Raw genomic sequence first — 20,541 nt, forward strand, 5'->3', positions numbered from 1 at the left:
TAGTCGTTAAGTCGTGTCCGACTCTCCGTGACCCCATGAACCATACTGCGCCAGGCCTTCCGGTCCTTCACTGCCTCCCTGAGTTTGCTCAGTTTCATGCTCATTGCTTCAGTGATGCTATCTAACCATCTCATCCTCTTTAACACATCTGCAGTTGTGCAAATTGGGGAAAGTAAGACTGGTTTAAATAATGTACTTGGGAGTTTTAGGTAGTGCCTTATGAGATTTAATGAGATAAGATAGATTTTCTTTCTAGTCGGTGATTGTGGAGGGTTATATACAGTAGTCACAGAACAGATTTACTATACTGGGCCAAGAGGTGGCAGCATCATACATGCCAAAATACAAAGGAGGAAACTGGAGCAAGTTGACTTCACATCTAGGTCCCATTGAATTTAAGCATTTACTTATAAATGTATCTCTCCCACAATCCAAACCCAAGTTTTTCAAGGCTAGCTGATAGGCACAATAAAATTTGGTGAAAATAAGTGGCATATAAAATTACAGAAGGAGATAATAATAAAAAAATTCGGTAAAATGATCATTACAATATAAGTGTTTTAAATATAATAAAATAAAGCAAAATAAAATTACAAATGTTAGAATCCACGTCTAAACAAAAATGTCTTTGCTTGGTGCCAGAAAAATAAGAAAATAGGCATGAGGCATACTGGTAAGGCATTCTAAAGTAGATTAACTGAATGGTGTTTTACTGAAGTAACCCAATTAATTGGATTTGTATAATAGACTGAATTGGATTTTTACTACACACTGAACTAAAATTCAGCCAATTACATTTTATCCTAGTGTGTGTGTAAATACAGTTGCTGTGACCAGTTTATTGTTTGGTTTGTTGTGCAAAACCAAACATTGAATAAGCCCTACTTCATGTAATCATTAGTTAGCATTAAAACCACGCATGCTTTGGAAGTGTAAGAGAGGTGCTTTGAAATGTATGGGAGCATAAGAGCAAAATCTCTTTAAAACAACTGTATTGTTTTTCTGGCTTCCAAACCTCTAAAAAAGTTACAGATGTTTTAATAAATACGACTAATTAAAGTAGCCAAGTCTTTAATGGGACTCATTAAAATAGCTGCTTTAGAGTAGCTCTAAAGAGCATCTGCTTTTAAAAAGGCTGTATCCCTGCTCATATACATTTCAAATCACCTCTGCAAGATGATTCTTCATTCTCTTTAAGCATGACCAACCAAAATTAGCAAAGCACAGCAGCCACAAAGACATAATCATAAATCCAGTCATGCATCATGTAAACACATAGGCTGGATTTGCAGGATCAAACTGTCTGGGTGTGCCACTCTTCTGGGGTAAGAACTTCCTATGTTAGTTTCAGAAGGGGGTGGAGAGATGTAAATTAACCGGAGAGATGGAGTATCAGAACACTGTACTATATAAAATCTAAGATCGATTGATTTTTTTTTCCTCCTCAGAAGTACTTTAAAAATTCAGGTGCGTGTTTAATAAACCAAGCATTGAGTTTATCAATCAGCTATAAGTTCTATCTACACGACAAACTTAAGTCCACTGATTTCAGCATGAAAGTTAAGCAAGTACTGATATTCCTTCCGCTGAAGCTTTTAAGTGGTTAATATCGCTTAAATCACTGTATTAATAAGACGATGGGAACCTGACTCTTTTGTTGAGGTAGCCTCCCCCAAATCAACTGAATCAATGTTCTAGTGGGAAACTTGCTACCGTTCACTCCCCGGTTTCCTTCCCAAAAACCGGCGTGGGGCTCGTAAGCAGCCTAAAAATTTCCGAGGGGGGGGGGAATAGGAGGAGAAAGCTTAAGCGCGGCTTAAAATGCAGGGGGTGGCTGTCCCCGGTCCTCCCCTGGGTACGAGACCTGACAGCGGAGGGGCAGGAGGGAACTCGCCCAGTGCTGGAAACCGCTATCCATTAGTGCCTATGGGGGTCGGCTGTAATCAGTGCCAGAAACAGAGGGTTGCAATTCGGATTGACTTCGGACACCCCCCGAGCAAAAGCTTTACTGTACTTAGACGGGGAGGAAGTTTTGAGCTGCCCTCAGGAGACCTCTAGCGTGAGGGTCTCAAAGAGCAAGGACGTAGGCGCGAAGGTGGACGGAATACGCAGCTACTTTTACAGGACAAGGCTGCCTGCGGGGCTTCTTACTCCCACGGGCTGCAACTTATGAAAGATCTCCCTCTGCCGAGGAAAGGAACCACCATCCACACGTGCTGACCGACTAGCGGGGCTGCAGAGAGCAGAGCCTGAAGACCTCTCAGCGACTCTCCAATCAGTAGTCGACTTTCTGCAATCTCTGGTCTTGGGGCGCTGCTCCCTAGAGAAAAGAAGGTTAGATAGAACTAGGTTTCATTTTCCAAAAGCAGAACCACCAGACGAAAGTGACAAAATGCAGAATCATAGGTTGGCCGGTGCAACGAAGAGCACTCTGCACCCGATTCCTGCTTTTTTTCTAAATCGTAATTCAGCCAAAAAATTATTTTCTGAATACTAAAACACTTTTTAAAAATGACGTCTACGTCAGCCATTGCTCGGCCAGTGGGCTTTTTTTGGTGGTTGTTGACAGACGTTATGCCAATACTGGCGATCGTATACTGTTCTTAGCTACCAGATATCGCTCGTTCGGATGTTTGCAGTGATATTCCTAAATTATAGTTCGAATTTTTAACGGAAAATCTCCAATACTAAACAATCACTCAGGTTGCAGCAGTTTACTTTAACTGGAATATAGTCCAAATCCCGCGCTCACTAGCAAGCAGAATACAAGCTTATTTAAGCATGTGTTTTAAAATGTTTTCTTCTCCACTCCTATTAAAAAGAATAAGCAGCTCTGTTTTCGCTGCTTTTTAATAGGGAGAGGGGTGGGGGCGCTGCTGGCCAATCACAGTCTTGAGAAAACCCTATATCCCAAAAAGAAAAAAAAGGCGAAAGAAGCTCGGAAGCTGAGCGTTTGTGTGAGTCTGCAGTCGACGATCGGCCTGGGTGTGCGCACGTCAAGTACGTACGGCCCCTCTTCGTCGCAGTCTCCTAAGGTAGAGGCGAACCGAAGGAAAATGGCGGATAGGTTTTCCCGCTTCAACGAGGACAGGGACTTCCAGGTACCGATACCCACGGCGAGAAATGGCGGCTGTATTTGTCTGTAGCGTGTGGGAGCCCTCTTTTCCTCTTCGCGTGGGCCTGAGAGAGATAGCAGTGCCCCCTCCCGCCCTAAAGTGTTATTCCATGTTGTTGAGGCCTCTTCCTTCGGGTCTCCGTAACTCGTCCTCCCCGCTCGTCTTTGGGGAGCCGTTTTGGGTATTTGTCCTTCTGCCCTTTGTTTTTTTCTGATTAACGTTTCCCCTTCCCAAGTCAGATTTGCACGGAAGGCGTACCTTCCCCGCGGGGTAATCTGGAATCTTTCTCTTTTGGGGTTTGGTTGGGAATGAGAGGATGCTCTTCCGTTTCACGCTTTAATCCAGTATCTTAGAGACAAGTCCTTCCTTCTTCTTTTTTCTCTTTCATGCATACATCTGAATCAAGTAGGGTATATATTCTACTTTGAATCCTTTTAGCTATAGGGGATAAGGGGAGGAGAAATGTTTTAGGATTAGTAGCCGTATTTTATTGGCAGCTCCCGTGCCTTTCGCCAAGGATTTAAATACCGTAGATTGATTCGAAATGGCCTCCTTTCCCCTCCAGTGTAATGCTTCCTTTCTCCTTCTCCTTCTCCTGTTATCATTCTCTCAAGGTAGAATTTCTGGATAATGAACTTTTTCAAATAATTACCTTTAAGGGGCTTCCTACTGTAGAATGGTTTCTCCACCTGATCTCAGTTTAATGTAAAAATGGATGTTTTTTGGTGAAGGGATGCTTTGGTAATATTATCTAGAGATGGAGGTGGAGATTAGAAATGTATTATTTAGTATTTTCTCTTCTCCTGTCCTCAGCATGTCCTCTTATACATACTGTATAAGAGAAAAATAGGGTGCTGACCTTTGTTAATGTCGGAGGTAATCTCTTCCAAATATTGATGATCTTGCATTCTAAAGAACACAGTCCTCCACTCACATTTTTGTAGCTTTGTAAAATCAATCAAAGTTCTTCCTGCCCTGATGTAGATTGAAGAATGATGATGGAAAGCAAAGATCAGCTATATAACCTTTTTTCCATCCTGGGTATATAATTAATTGTCCTTTCCCCATCTATAGGCTTAAATAAGGTTGCATAATTCTGTCTCTTATGTCATCCATTGCTTAGCCTTTTATGATTAGAGACTAAAATGTAATTGTTATGTGTTTTCTTTTAAATGGGGAAGGTAATTACTTCTACAAGAACTTTTGAAGTTATATATTTACTTAAAATAAGTTTATCTTTTCTGCTTGAAAAGGATTATGGGCAGACTCCGCTTTGTTACTTATGTTTTCTTGCCAGCCAGGAACAGATCTTTGCAAAAGGGGAAATTGTGGGCATACAGCAGCAGCTTAAAGTTGACAGGTTTTTTGCTTATTGAGGATAGTTGTTTAGTACGTAGCAATAAAGATTGTTGGCTGTGTATTTTAGGTGGAGTCTAATAATGTAATAGTGACTTGAGTTGATAGGCAAATAATAGTCAAAAATACATACTGCATAAAACAACACAAATGTCAAGCATTTGAGCCTTGACAGAGATTATGATTATCTCTTGGCCTTTTTTGCAGCCCAAAGAAGCACAATTGTTTCCTTTTGAAATAAAATCTAGATGCAGAATTAATGTTGTTTACTTTTTTTTCAGATTTCTGTTTTTTTAAATGTCAGTGTTTGCTAGAAATGAATATCTTTATTATGTTATACTAGCTTTGTGTTTGAAAAACACTGACTATTGAGTAAATAATGAGGATGTTTATTCGTTTTTTCTGTTCCCTGCATAAAAGTAAAGCTTTTTGCAGTTTCAAAAGAAAGTACTGCATTATGCTGCATATCCCTGTAATAAGCAATGGGGTCAGAGGATGAATATTGACTTTCCTTTCTAGGTGTCTGATGGAGGCTGAAATGTGAACTCTAGTTTGCAGCAGAAATAATTTTGGAGTTCTTCCTCCAGCCATAGGGCTTTATCTCTGAACTGATTTGAAAAAAAGAAACCATGTGGATACATGAATAGGACATTTAGTTGAACACCCCCTTCCTTTTTCTTTGGGAATATCTTCAATAATGGACATGTAACATGTTCTGTGGGATGACCACAACATTTTAAACAGTTATCTTGAAAAATGCAGCAGCAAGCTATTAATGCCAGTTTTACTGTAAATTCATATCCAAAAAGAAACTTGTATAGCTCTTGCATGTAAAAAAAAATGACATTGATATAATTTACACAGATTTACAGTTATTTCATAAAGGCTTCACAGTTAACTGCTATTTAAACATTAACATACATATCACATATTCAGTTGATTTTTAGGTTCTTATTCCCCTAAAATTGTGGTATAATTATGAGTATAGCATACCTAAAATGTACTTTTAAGTAGAGACATTTGAAATTTGCAAATAAAGAACTTCATTGTCTTGATTCTCTTCTTGATGAGGTGTAATATGTTAGTAATTGGGTCTTATTCTCTGGTTGTTTTACCTTGTATTTATTTTCTAACTGTTCCTTGCATTCTCATATGATTCTCTTTGAAGAGAGAAAGGATACAATCTTTGATGATCTAGTCTTACAAAAAATAACTGGCAGTATAGAGCTTCAAATTAGATCTCCAAAGAACACAAATGTAGAGCCTGTCTGCAACACCTTAAAGCAGCTGCAGGATCATGTCACACAGCCCCAAAAATAACGTGTTTAACTCCTGTACCTATATTGATATAGATTTAGATAATTAAAGCATTTAATAACTGCACTTAACCACTCTGCATAAAATGATTAAGCAGCAGACCACTATTTCTAAGTGAGAAAGATAATGTACCAGGTTTCATCCAGATTGTTACTCAAACTCAAAGGCTAGTAGATAGCGATTCATGAATACAGCTCTTTAATAAACTAGTTTTATTAGAGATACTAGAAAGCTGTAAGCAGCCAAAAATCAGGACCTACCAGCCCTAAGACTCAAACCATATATATATATATATATATATGTATGTATGTATGTATGTATGTATACACACACATGTACACATAGATCCCCTCCATATCCCCTGGATAAAACCTTACAATTTTATACCCTTGATTGTGTATCCGAATGACTGAAGAGCTGGCCCCTTCTCAGTGGGAGGAGTGGTTGACCTCTGCGCATTGTTATTGTAACAGACCTGTCTGGTCTCAAGCTCTTTGCATTTGACTAGTTCTTCTAGCTCTCACATAATAGCAATGATGAAAGAAAAGTTGATAAAGCCATGTCTCTTAAAAAAATATATTTTAGAAGATTTCAAATGTATGAAATTAAAAGTACTAAAGGTTAACAAAACAGCCATGGTACATACATACCATTGAGGTCCACAAATACTAACCATGTCTCAAATCATGCTTATATGGAACCAACTGTTACTCATGATTGACTATGTATTAATTGTTAATCCTGTTTTAATAAATTTAAGATAGCATACCTGCTTTTCTACACAGATTCCTTTTTATTTCTGGGCTAGTTTTTTTCTATGAAAATAGTATAGTTTAAATACAATAAAACAAAAGATTAAAGCTTGTTTTTAAAAGGTAAAAATAAGATATCACAATATCTTGTAAATATAGGGAGCTACATTGGCTTCCTATAAAATTCAAGGTGCTGGTTATCATCTATAAAGCTCTGCATAGAATAGGAACAGATTATATGTGGGACTTCCCTTCATCCCACATGCTGCAACAAGGAAATTACACTCTGGGCCCCTTCTCTGAAACAATATCACCTTGTGGGACCCAGGAGGCTTGCCTTCTTGGTGACAGCCCCTCCTCTTTGGAACAATCTCCCACCCAATATATGGTTGGTCCTGACCCTAAAGGCCTTTAAAAAGGCATTTTTGAAGATAACTGAGGGCAGCTCAAAAGCTAAGACCTGGCTCTTTCTCCAGGCATTTGGATCAGGATGAACAGAGCTCCCATTTGGTAGGATACTTTTTTTCAAATTATTTACGAATTACAAGAAAAATTGATAAAACACCTAAATACCCCCCAAAACTAAATACACTAAAAAAAACCATACACACTTAGAAAAACAGTTTTTAAAATTAAATAAAAAAATAGAAACCAAAACAAAAAAGAAAAGGGAAAAAACCCAAATAAACTAAGAAAGAGAGAAAAGGGGGGGAAATCTACTTTATACAGTCATGTGAAAAGGTAAGTATACCCCACTTGATTTTTTTTTACTTTTTCAGCATATTTCAACATACAGATATTTGGACTAATTTCAACTATATTGATAGATAAAAAGGATATAATATAGCAAATACCGTGCACCATTTACATTTTATTGTCCATTGTCTAATTAAAAAAAGCCTTCCATGCAAATTTTGCAGATGGAAATGTAAGTACACCCCCACATTTATCATGACCTCAAATACCTAAAATTAGAATCAGGTGCACCAAATCAGGTGCAAATGATTAGGCCATTGTTAGATTCTGGGAGGGGCCTGTCTTATTTAAACTTCAGAATTTAGTTTGATTTGATCTTTGTTGTTGAAGTGTATGGTATCACCATGTCTAGATCAAAAGAGTGCTCTGAGACCTTCAGAAAAAAGGTTAAGGATGTTTATGAGTCTGGGAAGGGATTTAAAAAGATCACCAAACAATTGGACGTCAATCATTCTAGTGTCTGGAAGATCATCTACAAGTGGAGAAGGTTTCAAACAATTGCCAACTTACCCAGGCCAGGCCATCCCAGCAAGTTCAGCCTGAGGGCAGAACACAAGATGCTAAAAATTGTCTCTAAGAACCCCAGAATTTTATCACCTGACCTACAGGTAGTTCTCAACTGTGATGTCAAAGTGCATGAGTCTACCATTAGAAAGAAGCTGCACAAATTAGATCTACATGGGAGATGTGCCAAAGGAAACTAGAAAGAACATTAGGGCAAAGCTAAAGTTTGCTCATGAACACCTAGGCAAAAACCAGGACTTTTAGAACAATGTGCTCTGGACAAACAAGGCAAAGATAGAGTTGTTTGGCAACAGTATCAGAAGACATGTTTGGCGAAAACCAAAGACAGCATTTCCCCAGAAGAACCTAATACCAACTGTAAAGCAAAGTAGTGGACATGTTATGGTTCGGGGCTGCTTTGCTTCATCACAGCCTGGGCAGCTCACCATCATAGAATCTACTTCATTGTATCAGAGAGTGCTTGAGGATAATGTGAGACCATCTGTCAGAAAAGTGAAGCTCAACCGAAAGTGGACCTTGCAACATACAACCCTAAACATTTCAGTAAATCCACCAAGGAATGGCTTGAGAAGGAAGGGTGGGTGGGTGGGTGGGTGAGTGGATATCTGGAATGGCCAATTCAAAGCCTGGATCTAAATCCCACTGAGATGTTGTGGGTGATTTGAAACAGGCTGCGCATGCAAGAAACCCCTCAAACATCACATAGCTGGAAAAAAATTGCATGGAGGTGTGGGAAAAAATTCCTCCCAGTCAATGTCAGAGACTGGTAGACAGTTATAAGAAATGCCTACTTGAGGTTGTTTCTGCCAAAAGGGGCAATACCAGCTGTTAGAGTATAGCGTATTAGAGTAAGTATGGTATATTTAATTTTTCCACTGAAGGAAATGGAATATCTGTTAATTTTTTGTTGAATAAATGAGTGCAAAGTCAATTTTTCATATTTTTCTTGTTCAATTACATCACATTTACTTTTTTAACATATGTAGATATAGCAATATTTTATCTTTCAAACTGTATATAATGGATAAAATATTGATATATCTACATACATTAAAAAAATACATGGGGTGTACAGTGGTACCTCGGGTTACGAATGCCTCTGTTAACAAACTTTTCGGGTTACGACCAGCTCCGGCCGCAAAATTTACCTCGGTTTGCGAACTCCGCCTCGGGTTACGAACCAGATCCGTGGCCATTTTCCCTGCTGCCATGTGGTCGTGGCTTCCTGTGGGCGAGATCGCGGTAGCAAGGAGACGTTCGGTGAGGCTTGTGGTGTGTTTTGTGGCATTTTGGAAGGTTTTTGGTGTGCTTGTCAGCATGGCTCCAAAGAAAATGCAGAGCAGGCTTGGCAAGAATAATTTGATTCGGGTTGCGACCAATTCAGGTTGTGACCAGAGTCACGGAACGGATTAAGTTCGTAACCCGAGGTACCACTGTACTTACTTTTTCACGTTATACAGTGGTACCTCGGGTCACGAACGCTTCTGTTCACGACCAATTCGGGTCACGAACAGCTCCGTTTGCAAAATTTTGCCTCCATTCGTGAACGCCAGATCGGGTGACGAACAGGATCCACGGCCATTTTCCCTCCCGTGACACGTAGTCGTGGCTTCCTGTAGGGAGGGGGACTCTCCCTCCAAGCAATAACCGCCTCCCCACCCGCCTTCCTGTCCTCCATGCCAGAAGTCGCGTCGAGCAAGGTTAGCCTTCTCTCTCTTCGTACAGTATTTTGTTTCATATTTTTGCGGTTTTAAAAAAAAAACATGGTTCAGAACGGATTAACTGTAATTACATTGAACCTTATGGGGAAATTTGATTCGGGATGCGACCGAAATCGGGTCGCGACCAAATTCGGAGGGGTCAGAACGGATTAACCGTATTTACATTGAACCTTATGAGAAAATTTGATTCGGGTCGCAACCAATTCGGGTTGCGACCAGAGTCGCGGAACGAATTAAGTTCGTGAACCGAGGTACCACTGTACTTATCAGTAATCACTGGTTTACGTACTATAATATGATCAATACGAAATATTATTGTACAATATCACAAAATCTCTGCCATAGTAATACATATTGCTGCATCCTTCAATTAGTTGAAAGTACTGCTTTTTCCAAAACAGCTCACACATTTCTGAAAGCCATTACTTAACGTCTAGAATAATATCACTTTTCCAATTTCTCAGTATGATTCTTTTAGCCACCCCCTTTGCTTGATACAATCATAATTCCTGATAAATAGTCAGATTCCAAAGCTGTGGTATATAATTCCACATTAATATCTTTAACATTTCATAATTTCCCCATAAATCTACTTATATACATTGACACATTACTCCAAAAATATATTAGATGATCAAATGACCATCATATAGGTCAGTGAACCCTCACTTTTTTTTCCAATCTAGAAAATCTGACGTCCATCCCTTCATTACACGTTAAATATTTTTTTATTTTTTGGACAAATCAACTTTAATCCCAGATTTGTAGATACCATTTTAACGTTTTAAAGACATGAATTCATTCATGGGGCATTATTGGAGATTCCAGTTCTTTAAGTCTTTGTTTGGAATATCTCAGAAATGTGCATTTTAAAAATATTCTTGAGCTTTTGATAGAGATATCTTATAGGTTTTATTGTCACGGAGTCCATCATATAAGAGAGCATTTCAGATGCCTTTGAGGCAGCCAAAGTGTCTGGTCCCTATTGATCCATCACAGGATATGCATATTTTAGTTCTGATTGCCATTTACTTACTTTGTTTTAGTGGCATGTACTGTTTTTCTTTTGTATTTTTATTTAATGATTTTGTACACTGCCCAAGGTAACATTGAATTGGGTGATCATAGAAATGTTCTAAAAAAATAAACTAAAGGAAATCTGCCATAGATTCCTGAAAAAAGTAGGAAAATATTTTGACTAGTCTTTCTTAACAAGGTTCATAATAATTGTGAAAATAGTGAGAATCTGAAACTGAAACACTTTGGGAAGGACATTTGTCTCATCTGTTCCAGGACATAAATACATACATACATTGGAACTTTCTCCATCAGTTATTTTCTTATTGCTACTAAGATGGTTATTAGCCATAATTGATAAAAAGCTGATCCACAATCAAGAACAGATTGGTTGTTTGAAACTTTGATCTGAATTATATGTGATCAAATTAAGTAATACCATCAGGATAAAATAAAGGCAGTAAGTTAGCACATTTATTGAAAATTGGAGTATATTTGTAAAATTTGAACGTTAGAATGTATTTCAGCACTTGAGCTTTTAAAAAATACCAATCTTATCTCATGACATTTTAGTGTAAATTGGTATCAGATGTATTGAGTATGCTCTGGGTAGAGATACAAGATATAAATTGTATAAATAATTGCAAAGTAAACCTATATAATTTACACTATTCAGTATTTTGTTAGCCATTGTTTTTGTTTTAGTTCTAAGAGAAAACTATGGGTCTCTCCAGTCCTGCCCCAATTCTTTGTATTTTGTTAATGTATGTTGTCAGTTTTCAGCCATGTCCTCATTGATAGCTATTTGGATGATTTTCACTCTCAGATTAACAAATATATCTTACTTCCTTATGTGGCTATATCCCTTCTCTATTACTTTCCCCTGTGCCTGGGACTCTAGAGCAGTAATATCCTTTTTTCTTCAAAACTTTTCTTAAAACTATTGTTTTTCATAATAATTATATTATACATACCATAAATACTTAGCAATATTTTTCATATTCACGTCTTGTTGCTCTTGCCTCTCCCATTCATTTTTGGTTCTCTTATATCTCCCTTTCTTAAAATTGAGCTTCTGAGCTCCTTGGAAGAGGATCTTGCTATTTTTGCATATCTAATAATGCAAAGCATCCTGTTATTTTAAGAATACAGGTAGATCTGATTATATATGTGAACCTATAGCCCAGTTTCTCATAATACCAGTCATGAGGCACAAAGAGCATGTAGCACACAAAATTTATTTATTTATTTAAGAATTGTATATAGCTGCCTAACTTAAACAGTTGGGAACCCAAGTTTATATTACACCTGGTGTGAACTTCAGTCAACTTGGCCCCAACGCCGAAAGAACCAATTTTTTAGAGCCTTTCTAAAAGCCAGCAGAATCAAAGCCAATCATACATTGGGGGAGATCATTCCAGAGGGTAGGCATAGCAACAGAGAAGGCATACCTCCTGGATTCTACCAGATGATATTAACTTCAGGGAAAGGACCTGATGCCCATCCAATTAGAGCATATGGAATGGGCAGTTATCATTGGTAACAGGCAGTCTCACAATTACGCAGTTCAGTGCCATGCATGACTTCATAAGTGATAACCAGCACCTTGAATTGCACCTGAAAGCTTAGTGGGAGCCACTGCAGCTCATGGAGCAGTGGTGTTACATGGGTGTACTGAGATGCACCCATAACTTCCCATGCTACTGCATTCTGGACCAATTGTAGCTTCTAAATGGTCTTCAAGGGCAGTCCCATGTAGAGCACATTGTATAGATCTACCTGGGAGGTGACTAACTAATCAGAGCCTCCCAATTCAGGAATGGCCACAATTGGTGCACAAGATGAAGTTATGCAAAGTTCCTCCTGGTCTCCTGGAGCTGTGGGTCCAGAAGAACCCCCAAATTGCACACTTGCTCTGAACAGGGAAGTGCCCCCTCCCACAGAGTCAACAGTGAAAAATCTCCAGTCCTGGGATTAGGAGGATCCAGAACCCATAGCCACTTAGCCTTGCTAGGGTTGATTTGAAACTTATTCTTTATCCTGACCCTCACACTTTTCAGAAACTGTAACAGAACCTTGACAACATCAGTTGGTCAGCCAAGAGCAGCAATACATAATTCAGTATCATCAATGTACTGATGATATTGCATCCCAAACCAATGGATGACCTCCCCCAACAGCTTCATATAGATATGAGGACAGGGTAGAACCATGAGGAATTCTGTGAAACTGAGGCCAAGGGCTAGACCACTCCTTGCCCACCAACAATGACTGGAAGTGGCCCTGGATGAAGGAAGAGAACCACCACTTGCCTCCTACTCCCAACCCCCTGAGCCAGTCCAGAAGGAAATCATGGTCAATGATATTGAAAACTGCTGAGAGATCAAGAAAGACTAGGATGGATGTACTTCACCCATCCTGCACCTGCCAGTAGGCCATCAGCAAGTGCAACCAGTGCTGTCTTTGTAATGTGTTCCAGTCTGAAATCAGACTGGAAGGACTCCAGATGATCCACTCCTCAGGACCCTTTGGAGCTACAAGCCAACCATTTTTTCAACAGCCTTCCCTTTTAGATGTTGGTATGGCAAGTAAGGAAAATGATCTTGATGGAAATATGCAGGAACCATTACCAAGAAAAAAAGGGATTAGAACTTTTTTGAAGTCCAGAACAACAAGATAACATTCAGAAGATAACATTCAGAAGCGGATCAGGCAGACACCTCCCTAATTTACTGAAGTATATAAGAAGGAGGAGGTACAGCACAATCAGACTTACAAAATTCTGTTGTTATAATCAATCTCAATAAAAGTAGTTTTAGCTGTCCTGTGGAGTTATTTCCTGGGCTGGCGTAACTAGTGGGGCTGACAGTTTGAAGTCAAGATGAAAATTGCCCAATTCAGCAGTGGTTTCTTCCAAGCCATACTCTAGGTGTACAAGTCCACCCATATGCTCACTCTTTTAAGGCTCTAAACAACTAGGAGGGGCACGAATCTAAAATACAGAGCCTAATGGCTAACAGCCTCGAAGATCTTGTCTACTTCCTCAGGACTAACAGGATTAAACTCCTCCAAGATAACACAAGGCCATATTTCAGTCACCTCCATAACTGGAATCAAACTCAGCGTGAATCCAAGCAGTTTTATCCACCAGGTTCCAAGAACAATCCTCATAGCAACCTTGCAAGTGGTCCCTTCTGGAAAAGGAGGGGTCAGGGCAGCAAGTCACCCTGAATAAATCTGCTGACTGTCACTTGGAAGATGCATTAAGAGGGAAGAAATAAGCATGTTTTTCATTTCCTATTCTCATAAGGTAAGCCTTAAGGAAGGCTCTTACCTGTGTTCAGTCAGAGTCACACTTTGTCTTCTTCCAAGCACTATTCTAGGTATCTCTTCTGTTACTTCATCTTCTGGAGGTCCTCTGTAAATTGGAGCCCACTGGGGTCTGCATGCAGAGAGTCCACATGGGTACAATTTGATCCAAGGCCATTATCACCCTCTCATACCAAGCGGCGACTAAGACCTCAGTCAGACCTGGGATGGATTGACTGCATAGATCCTGCCTCCCTGTGGTAAGGAGCATCTGTGGTAAATTCCAGTTTAACAGGGAATGATCTGTCCATGACAAAGGACTGATAATAATATCACCCAATGGTAGTACTTGCCACCACTGCCCTGAGACAAAAAAACAGGTTTAATGTGATTAGTTGGGCCCTTAATAAGCTGAATCAGGTCCATGGTTGCCATGATGGCCATGAACTCAGAAGATGCACCCAGGGAATTCCAACTGATCCCTAAGGTCCAACCTCAGAAGAGGTGCTCTCCTCTTCAGCTCTTAATGTTCAGAAAAATAAACCAGAATTCTATTTTTGTTTAGCAGACTTTTGGATTGTCTTCACATGTTATCAGTGTTTAAGCTTGGAAATGAATGTAATCAGTTGTTTAACAATGTTTCACTAATTTTTGAGCCATCTAGAGTTTATTTTAAATCACATCTCATTTGGCATGTAATATACCATGAATTTTGCTGAATTACAACTAAATTCTGGTTTATTCTTTCCTCCAGTTTTATTGGAGGAGAAAAATGGGAGTGTGTGATCTCACTACTTGCTCTAGTTTGTTTTGCCTTGTGCATGAAATATTACACTATGATTTAGCATTACATGTGATATTACATAGGTCTTTGTATTAGTAAGTAGTAGACTACTAGTAGTAGGTTTTAAATTCAGGTTGCTGGTATATAGGCAAAATGGAAATATTTGTCAGGTTCAGCTCAAGAACCATAGCGAGACAAATCCAGGAATAGTTCAGTTACTTTACTAGCTTACACCTAATAGACAGAATCTTGCCAGACTAACTCTAACCCCCAACGACAGCAACTAAACACTCTGAATTCCTTAGGGTGGTACCAGTCTCCTTCTCTTCACTATCACATGCTCTGGCTGAGGAGATGCTTGGGATTCCTCTCCCCCTCCCTATGGCCTTGGACCTCCTCGCTCATGTCTTCCATCACATCATCCCACTCCTCACACTCAGCCTCTCCCTCTGAGTTCTCATGGGAGCTGGGCAGTGGCGGCAGAGGTGAAAGTGCAGGTGATGAAGCTCTGTCTGCGTCTCCTGGTGCCTCCTCCAAGTCCTTTGATTGGTCCTGCAAAACAGCTATAGCATTAGTAGAATCAGCCCCCCTCACCCTTGTAAAATGCAACCCAGAAGTGGAAGGCTCTTCCCCCTTGACTATGACCAGTGGGGGTGGGGGAACTTGTGTTCTCAAAGGACTTGGGGGAGCCTCCTTAACTAGCAAGGAGCGGTGAAACACAGGATGAAACACTGAAGGCGGCAGCTGCAAGCGGAAAGCCACCTGGTTCACCTGCTGCAACACCTTAAAAGGCCCAACAAACCAAGAGTCCAATTTTCTTGAGGGCCTGGCGGAAGCTAAGAACCTAGTAGACAACCACACCTTGTCCCCCACCGAAATTTGTGGACCTCTCCATGGGCGTCAGCAGACCTCTTGTACGCCTCTTTCGCCCTTGCCAGCTGGTCCTTCAACAGCTGCTGAACTGCCTGCTGCTCTTTAAGAAAATGCGTTGCACCGGCACCCCTCTGCTAATTCGGCTGTTGCGACACGAGGAGAGAGAACTGCCAGAAGAGACTGCAAGGCACCAAGAGAATTGGAAGGCAAATACTGTTTTAAGTCCTCCAGCCTGGCATATATTACTATACAGAGCTGATAGAGATCATCCAGAATATTTGGAATGCCCTGTTTTATCAGCTCACACCGAAGCTCGTGGTCCAGGCCCTCCCGAAACTGGTCAATGAGAGCCATGTCATTCCACTCGACATCCCCCGCCAAGAACTTAAAATCTGCAATGTATAACCTTACCGGTCTGCTGCCCTGCTTGAGCTTGTGAATGTCCCGGCAGGCAGTTAGTCTCCGTATTGGATCCCTGAAATGCCCCCTAAAGGCGCTGATGAAATTCTGGTAGTTATTGAGCACCAGATCGGCCGCCTCTATTAGGGGGGTCGCCCACTTAGCAGCAGCTCCTTTCAATAAACTCAGTACAAAGGACACCTTCGTGTGGTCCGTAGGAAACTCCGCCGGCCTGCCATCCATGAATAACTTGCACTGCTCCAGGAAGGCTCTCATCTGTTCCACCTCACCTCCATACTTCTCAGGCATGCTTCCAGGAGAATGCAACAACACCGGCAGTGGAGCTGGAACTTGTTGGCCAACTTGTCCAACCTGTTGTGCTAGTTGACCCATAGTGGCCTTTAAATTATTAATTTGTGCATCTACTTGCTGTTGATGTTGTAGCAAAGCCACTGCCAAAAGCTGTGGTGTCAAATTAGTTCCCTGGGGATCCATCGCCATGCTTAAAAATTCCTCCCTCTCATTGGGAGTATGAGTCTGGCGAGATTGATGTCAAGTTCAGCCCAAGAACCACAGCAAGACAAATCCAGGAACAGTTCAGTTACTTTATTAGCTTACACCTAGTAGACATAATCTTGCCAGACTAACTCTAACACCCAACGAGAGCAACTGAACACTCCGAATTCCTGAGGGTGGTACCAGTCTCCTTCTCTTCACTATCACACACTCTGGCTGAGGGCTGAGGAGATGCTTGGGATTCCTCTCCCCCTCTGTATGACCTTGGACCTCCTCACTCATGTCTTCCATCACAATATTACAGTCTGAGTTTCTATTAATAAACATCAGCAGTTTGAAGATATTGGCCTCAATTTGAATAACTGACTTGAAAATATTTTCTTCTTTAAAAATGAACTCTCTATAGCCGTGATTCCCAAACTGGGTACTGCAGTGCCCCACGGTGTCACAGCAAACTTGTAGGGGGTGTTGGGGGATCATGAACTATTTGCTTGAGGTAGTTCACAGTTTTAGCCTAGGGGCACTGTCAAAGAATTATTGAGACTAAGGGCTCCATGAACCAAGAAAGTTTGGGAACCTTTACTCTCTATATAGTCTCTTTTTCTTTAAATATGGCATTATGATCCTTGTAAAATAGAATAGCAAAATGTACTAACCTATCTGCTAATAAGTTAGAGTTACTTATTAGAAGCCTAAAAGATAAAATAGGACCAACTTCCTTTGCGAGTGTATTTTCTAAAGGAGATATATAACTATCAAACCAGAAAAGAGATACGGATAATTTTTTCTGTTGGACGTACAAAAGAGATCTGTTAAAATTTTGAAGGATTTTCTGAGAAGTGACCAAAAAAAAAGGGACATATTCCTCTTACTGAATGTACAAAACAGACTTGCTAAAGTTTTGAAACATTTTTTGGGGAAGGATTAAAAAAAAGATGAGAAGAAATCAAGCTGTGGGATTCTATTTGAAGGGGTTAAGAATTAAGATTCTTAAAAATATAAGGAAGCCATACAAGGTTGGTTTATTGAATCAGGGTTAAGATAGATAATTAGTTATATCTGACAACCCTTACTGGACTTTTGCTAATAAGGAATGAATGATGAGGATTTTGGATTTTGTTTTTAACTAAGAGATGAGATATGGGGCGAAGAAAGTTTATGTTATAACTTAAGAGATGGCGATAAATTTGCTTAAATTGCATGTACTTGTTGGGATGAAGGAGGGAAGTTACTTTGTTTTTTCACACTATTTTTTTCTTTTTCTTTTCTTTTTATATTTTTGTAGTTTGCATAGTTTTTACTCTTTTTAACTGTAATCTCTAATAAAATTATTGGGAAAAAAAGAGTAGATTTTCTTGGTTGGATTCTCTGGAGACTTCTGCTTCCCTCATGTAACCAGATAGATTAGTATTCATTAATACATTCTAATTCATGGTTTATTTTGTAGCTGTAATATAGCCTAAAACAGTGTTATTTGAACTGTAAATTGGTCCAGTGTGCTTTAAATGTAGTGCTATTTGTGTATCCTTTAATATTACAGCCTACTTACCTACATTCTGTTTTATTTTGTGAATACGTACAAAGTAAGATGATCATGAATTGGCACTTTTTAAGGGGCAATGACGTGTGTCCATAAATGAACACATAATGGTTCAGAGTGAGAGATGTTAGCACAGCTGTCATAGGTGCAAGTCTGTGGCATAGAGTGTGGCTACTTGAGGGACTGCCTGTCTCTATATTTTCATCCATCTGATGAGGTTAACTAGAGTGGGTACGCTATATAGTTCCCTCAATCAAAGGCTTCAGATAGACTGACAAGCAGTTTATCTTTAGATCCTTTGCTTCTTCAGGAATTTTGTAAAAGGTAAACTGATCCCTGGAAGCATGCTCCTATATTTTCCATGTCCTTCCCTTCCCCTAGGAGCCTGCATATCTTCTTTAATTTTCAGTATAGAATCTGCAGATATTAATAGCCAATAACACTGCTTAAATCCAACTCAGTTTGCCAGCTGCCGCCACCTCTTCTTCCTCCTAACCTCAACAACAGCTCCTTTCATACCTTCAGTTGATCTACAGATTGAGCAGTTTTGTGGTTTATCTCAAGCTCTCATTTGGCTAAAGATTCACATTTTAACTACTTCTCTCCTTTTGTACTGTGATGACACAAAATCCAACAATTAGAACAAGTAATATGACCTATCCCTTTTTTATCTTCCTTTAGATGATTCAGTTCAATTTTTAACTAATTTTCTGCCTAGGTCTAGCTTTGGGGAGGCATAAAACAATATATTCTGGACTATACAAATCAAAATAAAATGAGGATACATGCTGGAGACAGCATCCCAAGAGAGTTCTCTTGGACTATATAAATTTATCTGTGCTTGCAGGTTTTATGCATAAAAGGTTAAAAGAGATATTTGTTTATTTGAAGTGCTGCAGTGTCAGCCTTTATCCTGTCCTATTCCTTTTGGTAAGCAGAATATAATGGTGAATAGGAGAGCCATCTTCTATTGCAGCATTAAATCTTAAACTGATGGTTTACTTTTTCTCCTCAGGATTAGAAATAAAGATTATATTCCTGCCAAACTAAAAATATTGTGAGGTTTTGATGCAGTCTTGTTAAACAAAGATTAGGATATCACAGCTTGCTTGTAAAAATGGTGACATTGTACAAATATAGATTGTTATAAAAACAGGGACTAGTCCAGGCAGTCACCAGGAATCAACTCTGACTTGAAGACCGCCCCCCCAATATCACCAACATGGAGTTTGCTTTGTTCATAACAGCTTTGCAGTGAGCTTGTTTTTATCAAATTGTCATAATCTGAAGCTTCCTTCTGTGACTGGCTACTGACATGAAATCCTGAAGCATATATATGAATATAGGTATGTTTTTATTTTCCTCCAGTATGGATTAATTTACACGAATTAATTGAACCACATCTGCCATCTTAATGCAGTTTGAAAGAATCCTTTTGAAGCACTTCATTCCTTTTTGTTCTAACCATCTTAAATAATGTGGGGCTTTTATAAATATCTGTTATCATTAGTTCCCCTAAGTCTTTTATGAACAAATAAAAAGTACTGTTTTCAATACATATCTTTGTGGGACTACATAATTTACATCCCATCATTGCAAGAACTGATCATTTATTCCTTCTCCTTTTTGTTTTTTAACTAGTTCCCAATTCATAAAGAGAGCTCTTCTTTTTAACTGGTTCCCAATTCTTAAAGAGAGCTCTTTTTTTAACCTATTGCTAAACTTGTTCAGGAGTCTTCCTGAATGGAGTTTGGTAAAAGTCTTTTGAAAGTCCAGGTAAATCTGTCTGCTATTTCACCCCTGTATATACACTTGCTGATGCTCAAAATACTCCAAAAGAATGAGACAGGAACAAGCTATGCTGATTCTTCTTTTTCCACTATGCTTAATTCTTCACAAAATGAAAACGCTGTCTTGGCCCTTTCAAACCTATTCAGAAATGTTTATGTCAACCAGGCCATTTATTTCACACATCAGCCAGGTTTCAACAGAATTACGGCCATAGGAACAGAAAACCCATCTGTAGACTTTTCTGTCTCCATGGGAAACCAATTTAATACGTCCTCCTACCTGGCATAGGTTTGTAGGGAAGAAAGAATGGATGGAAATTAAGCATTCATCTTCTCACAGTTGACTGTGGCTTTGATTTTGAAAATTGGTTATTTTACATTTCTGTTACACTTTTCCTCAGCACTCACTGTACCAAACCTATGATACTTGGGATAAGCTGGAGAAATGTATTTCAGGCTGGATCCTCTGACTCCCTTATGTGATTGTTTAATGGCAGGTCACATCTATACTAGACTAGATGTAAATGACAAAACATTCACACACTTCACTAGTTCACCCCTCTCAGTAATAGCCTCATTCACCTCCATCCCTGTTGCTCTAAAGACTCAGGAATTAAATGTGGGGGTTATTTCAAATGTTAGGTAAATTTTATTTTATTTTAAATAGATTGAGGGGGACTGGGAAGGCCAATACATCTACGAGGGGGATGTGGTGCAAGTAATATCAATTGTCTCCTGGTATCTTCAATTATATTCAAAATAATTTCCCT

General features: G+C 39.4%; 1 protein-coding gene across 2 annotated transcripts in view; it reads left to right on the plus strand.

Annotated features, from left to right (window-relative positions):
- The first annotated feature begins 2,961 nt into the window (after positions 1-2,961).
- The window catches only part of GPATCH8 (G-patch domain containing 8), a 96,585-nt gene continuing 79,005 nt past the window's right edge, over positions 2,962-20,541 (plus strand). The window contains exon 1 of one of the 2 annotated variants that reach the window (XM_088143344.1): positions 2,962-3,101. In XM_088143344.1, the coding sequence (XP_087999470.1) occupies positions 3,057-3,101 (45 nt within the window). In that variant the 5' untranslated portion in view covers positions 2,962-3,056. The remainder of the gene's footprint in view (positions 3,102-20,541) is intronic. The other variant, XM_088143345.1, reaches the window with a different exon arrangement.

The sequence above is a fragment of the Python bivittatus genome, unplaced genomic scaffold, assembly GCF_059951505.1.
Source record: "Python bivittatus isolate LINGU-HERP-01145 unplaced genomic scaffold, Pbiv_v1 ctg000410_np1212, whole genome shotgun sequence".
Lineage (NCBI taxonomy): Eukaryota > Metazoa > Chordata > Lepidosauria > Squamata > Pythonidae > Python > Python bivittatus.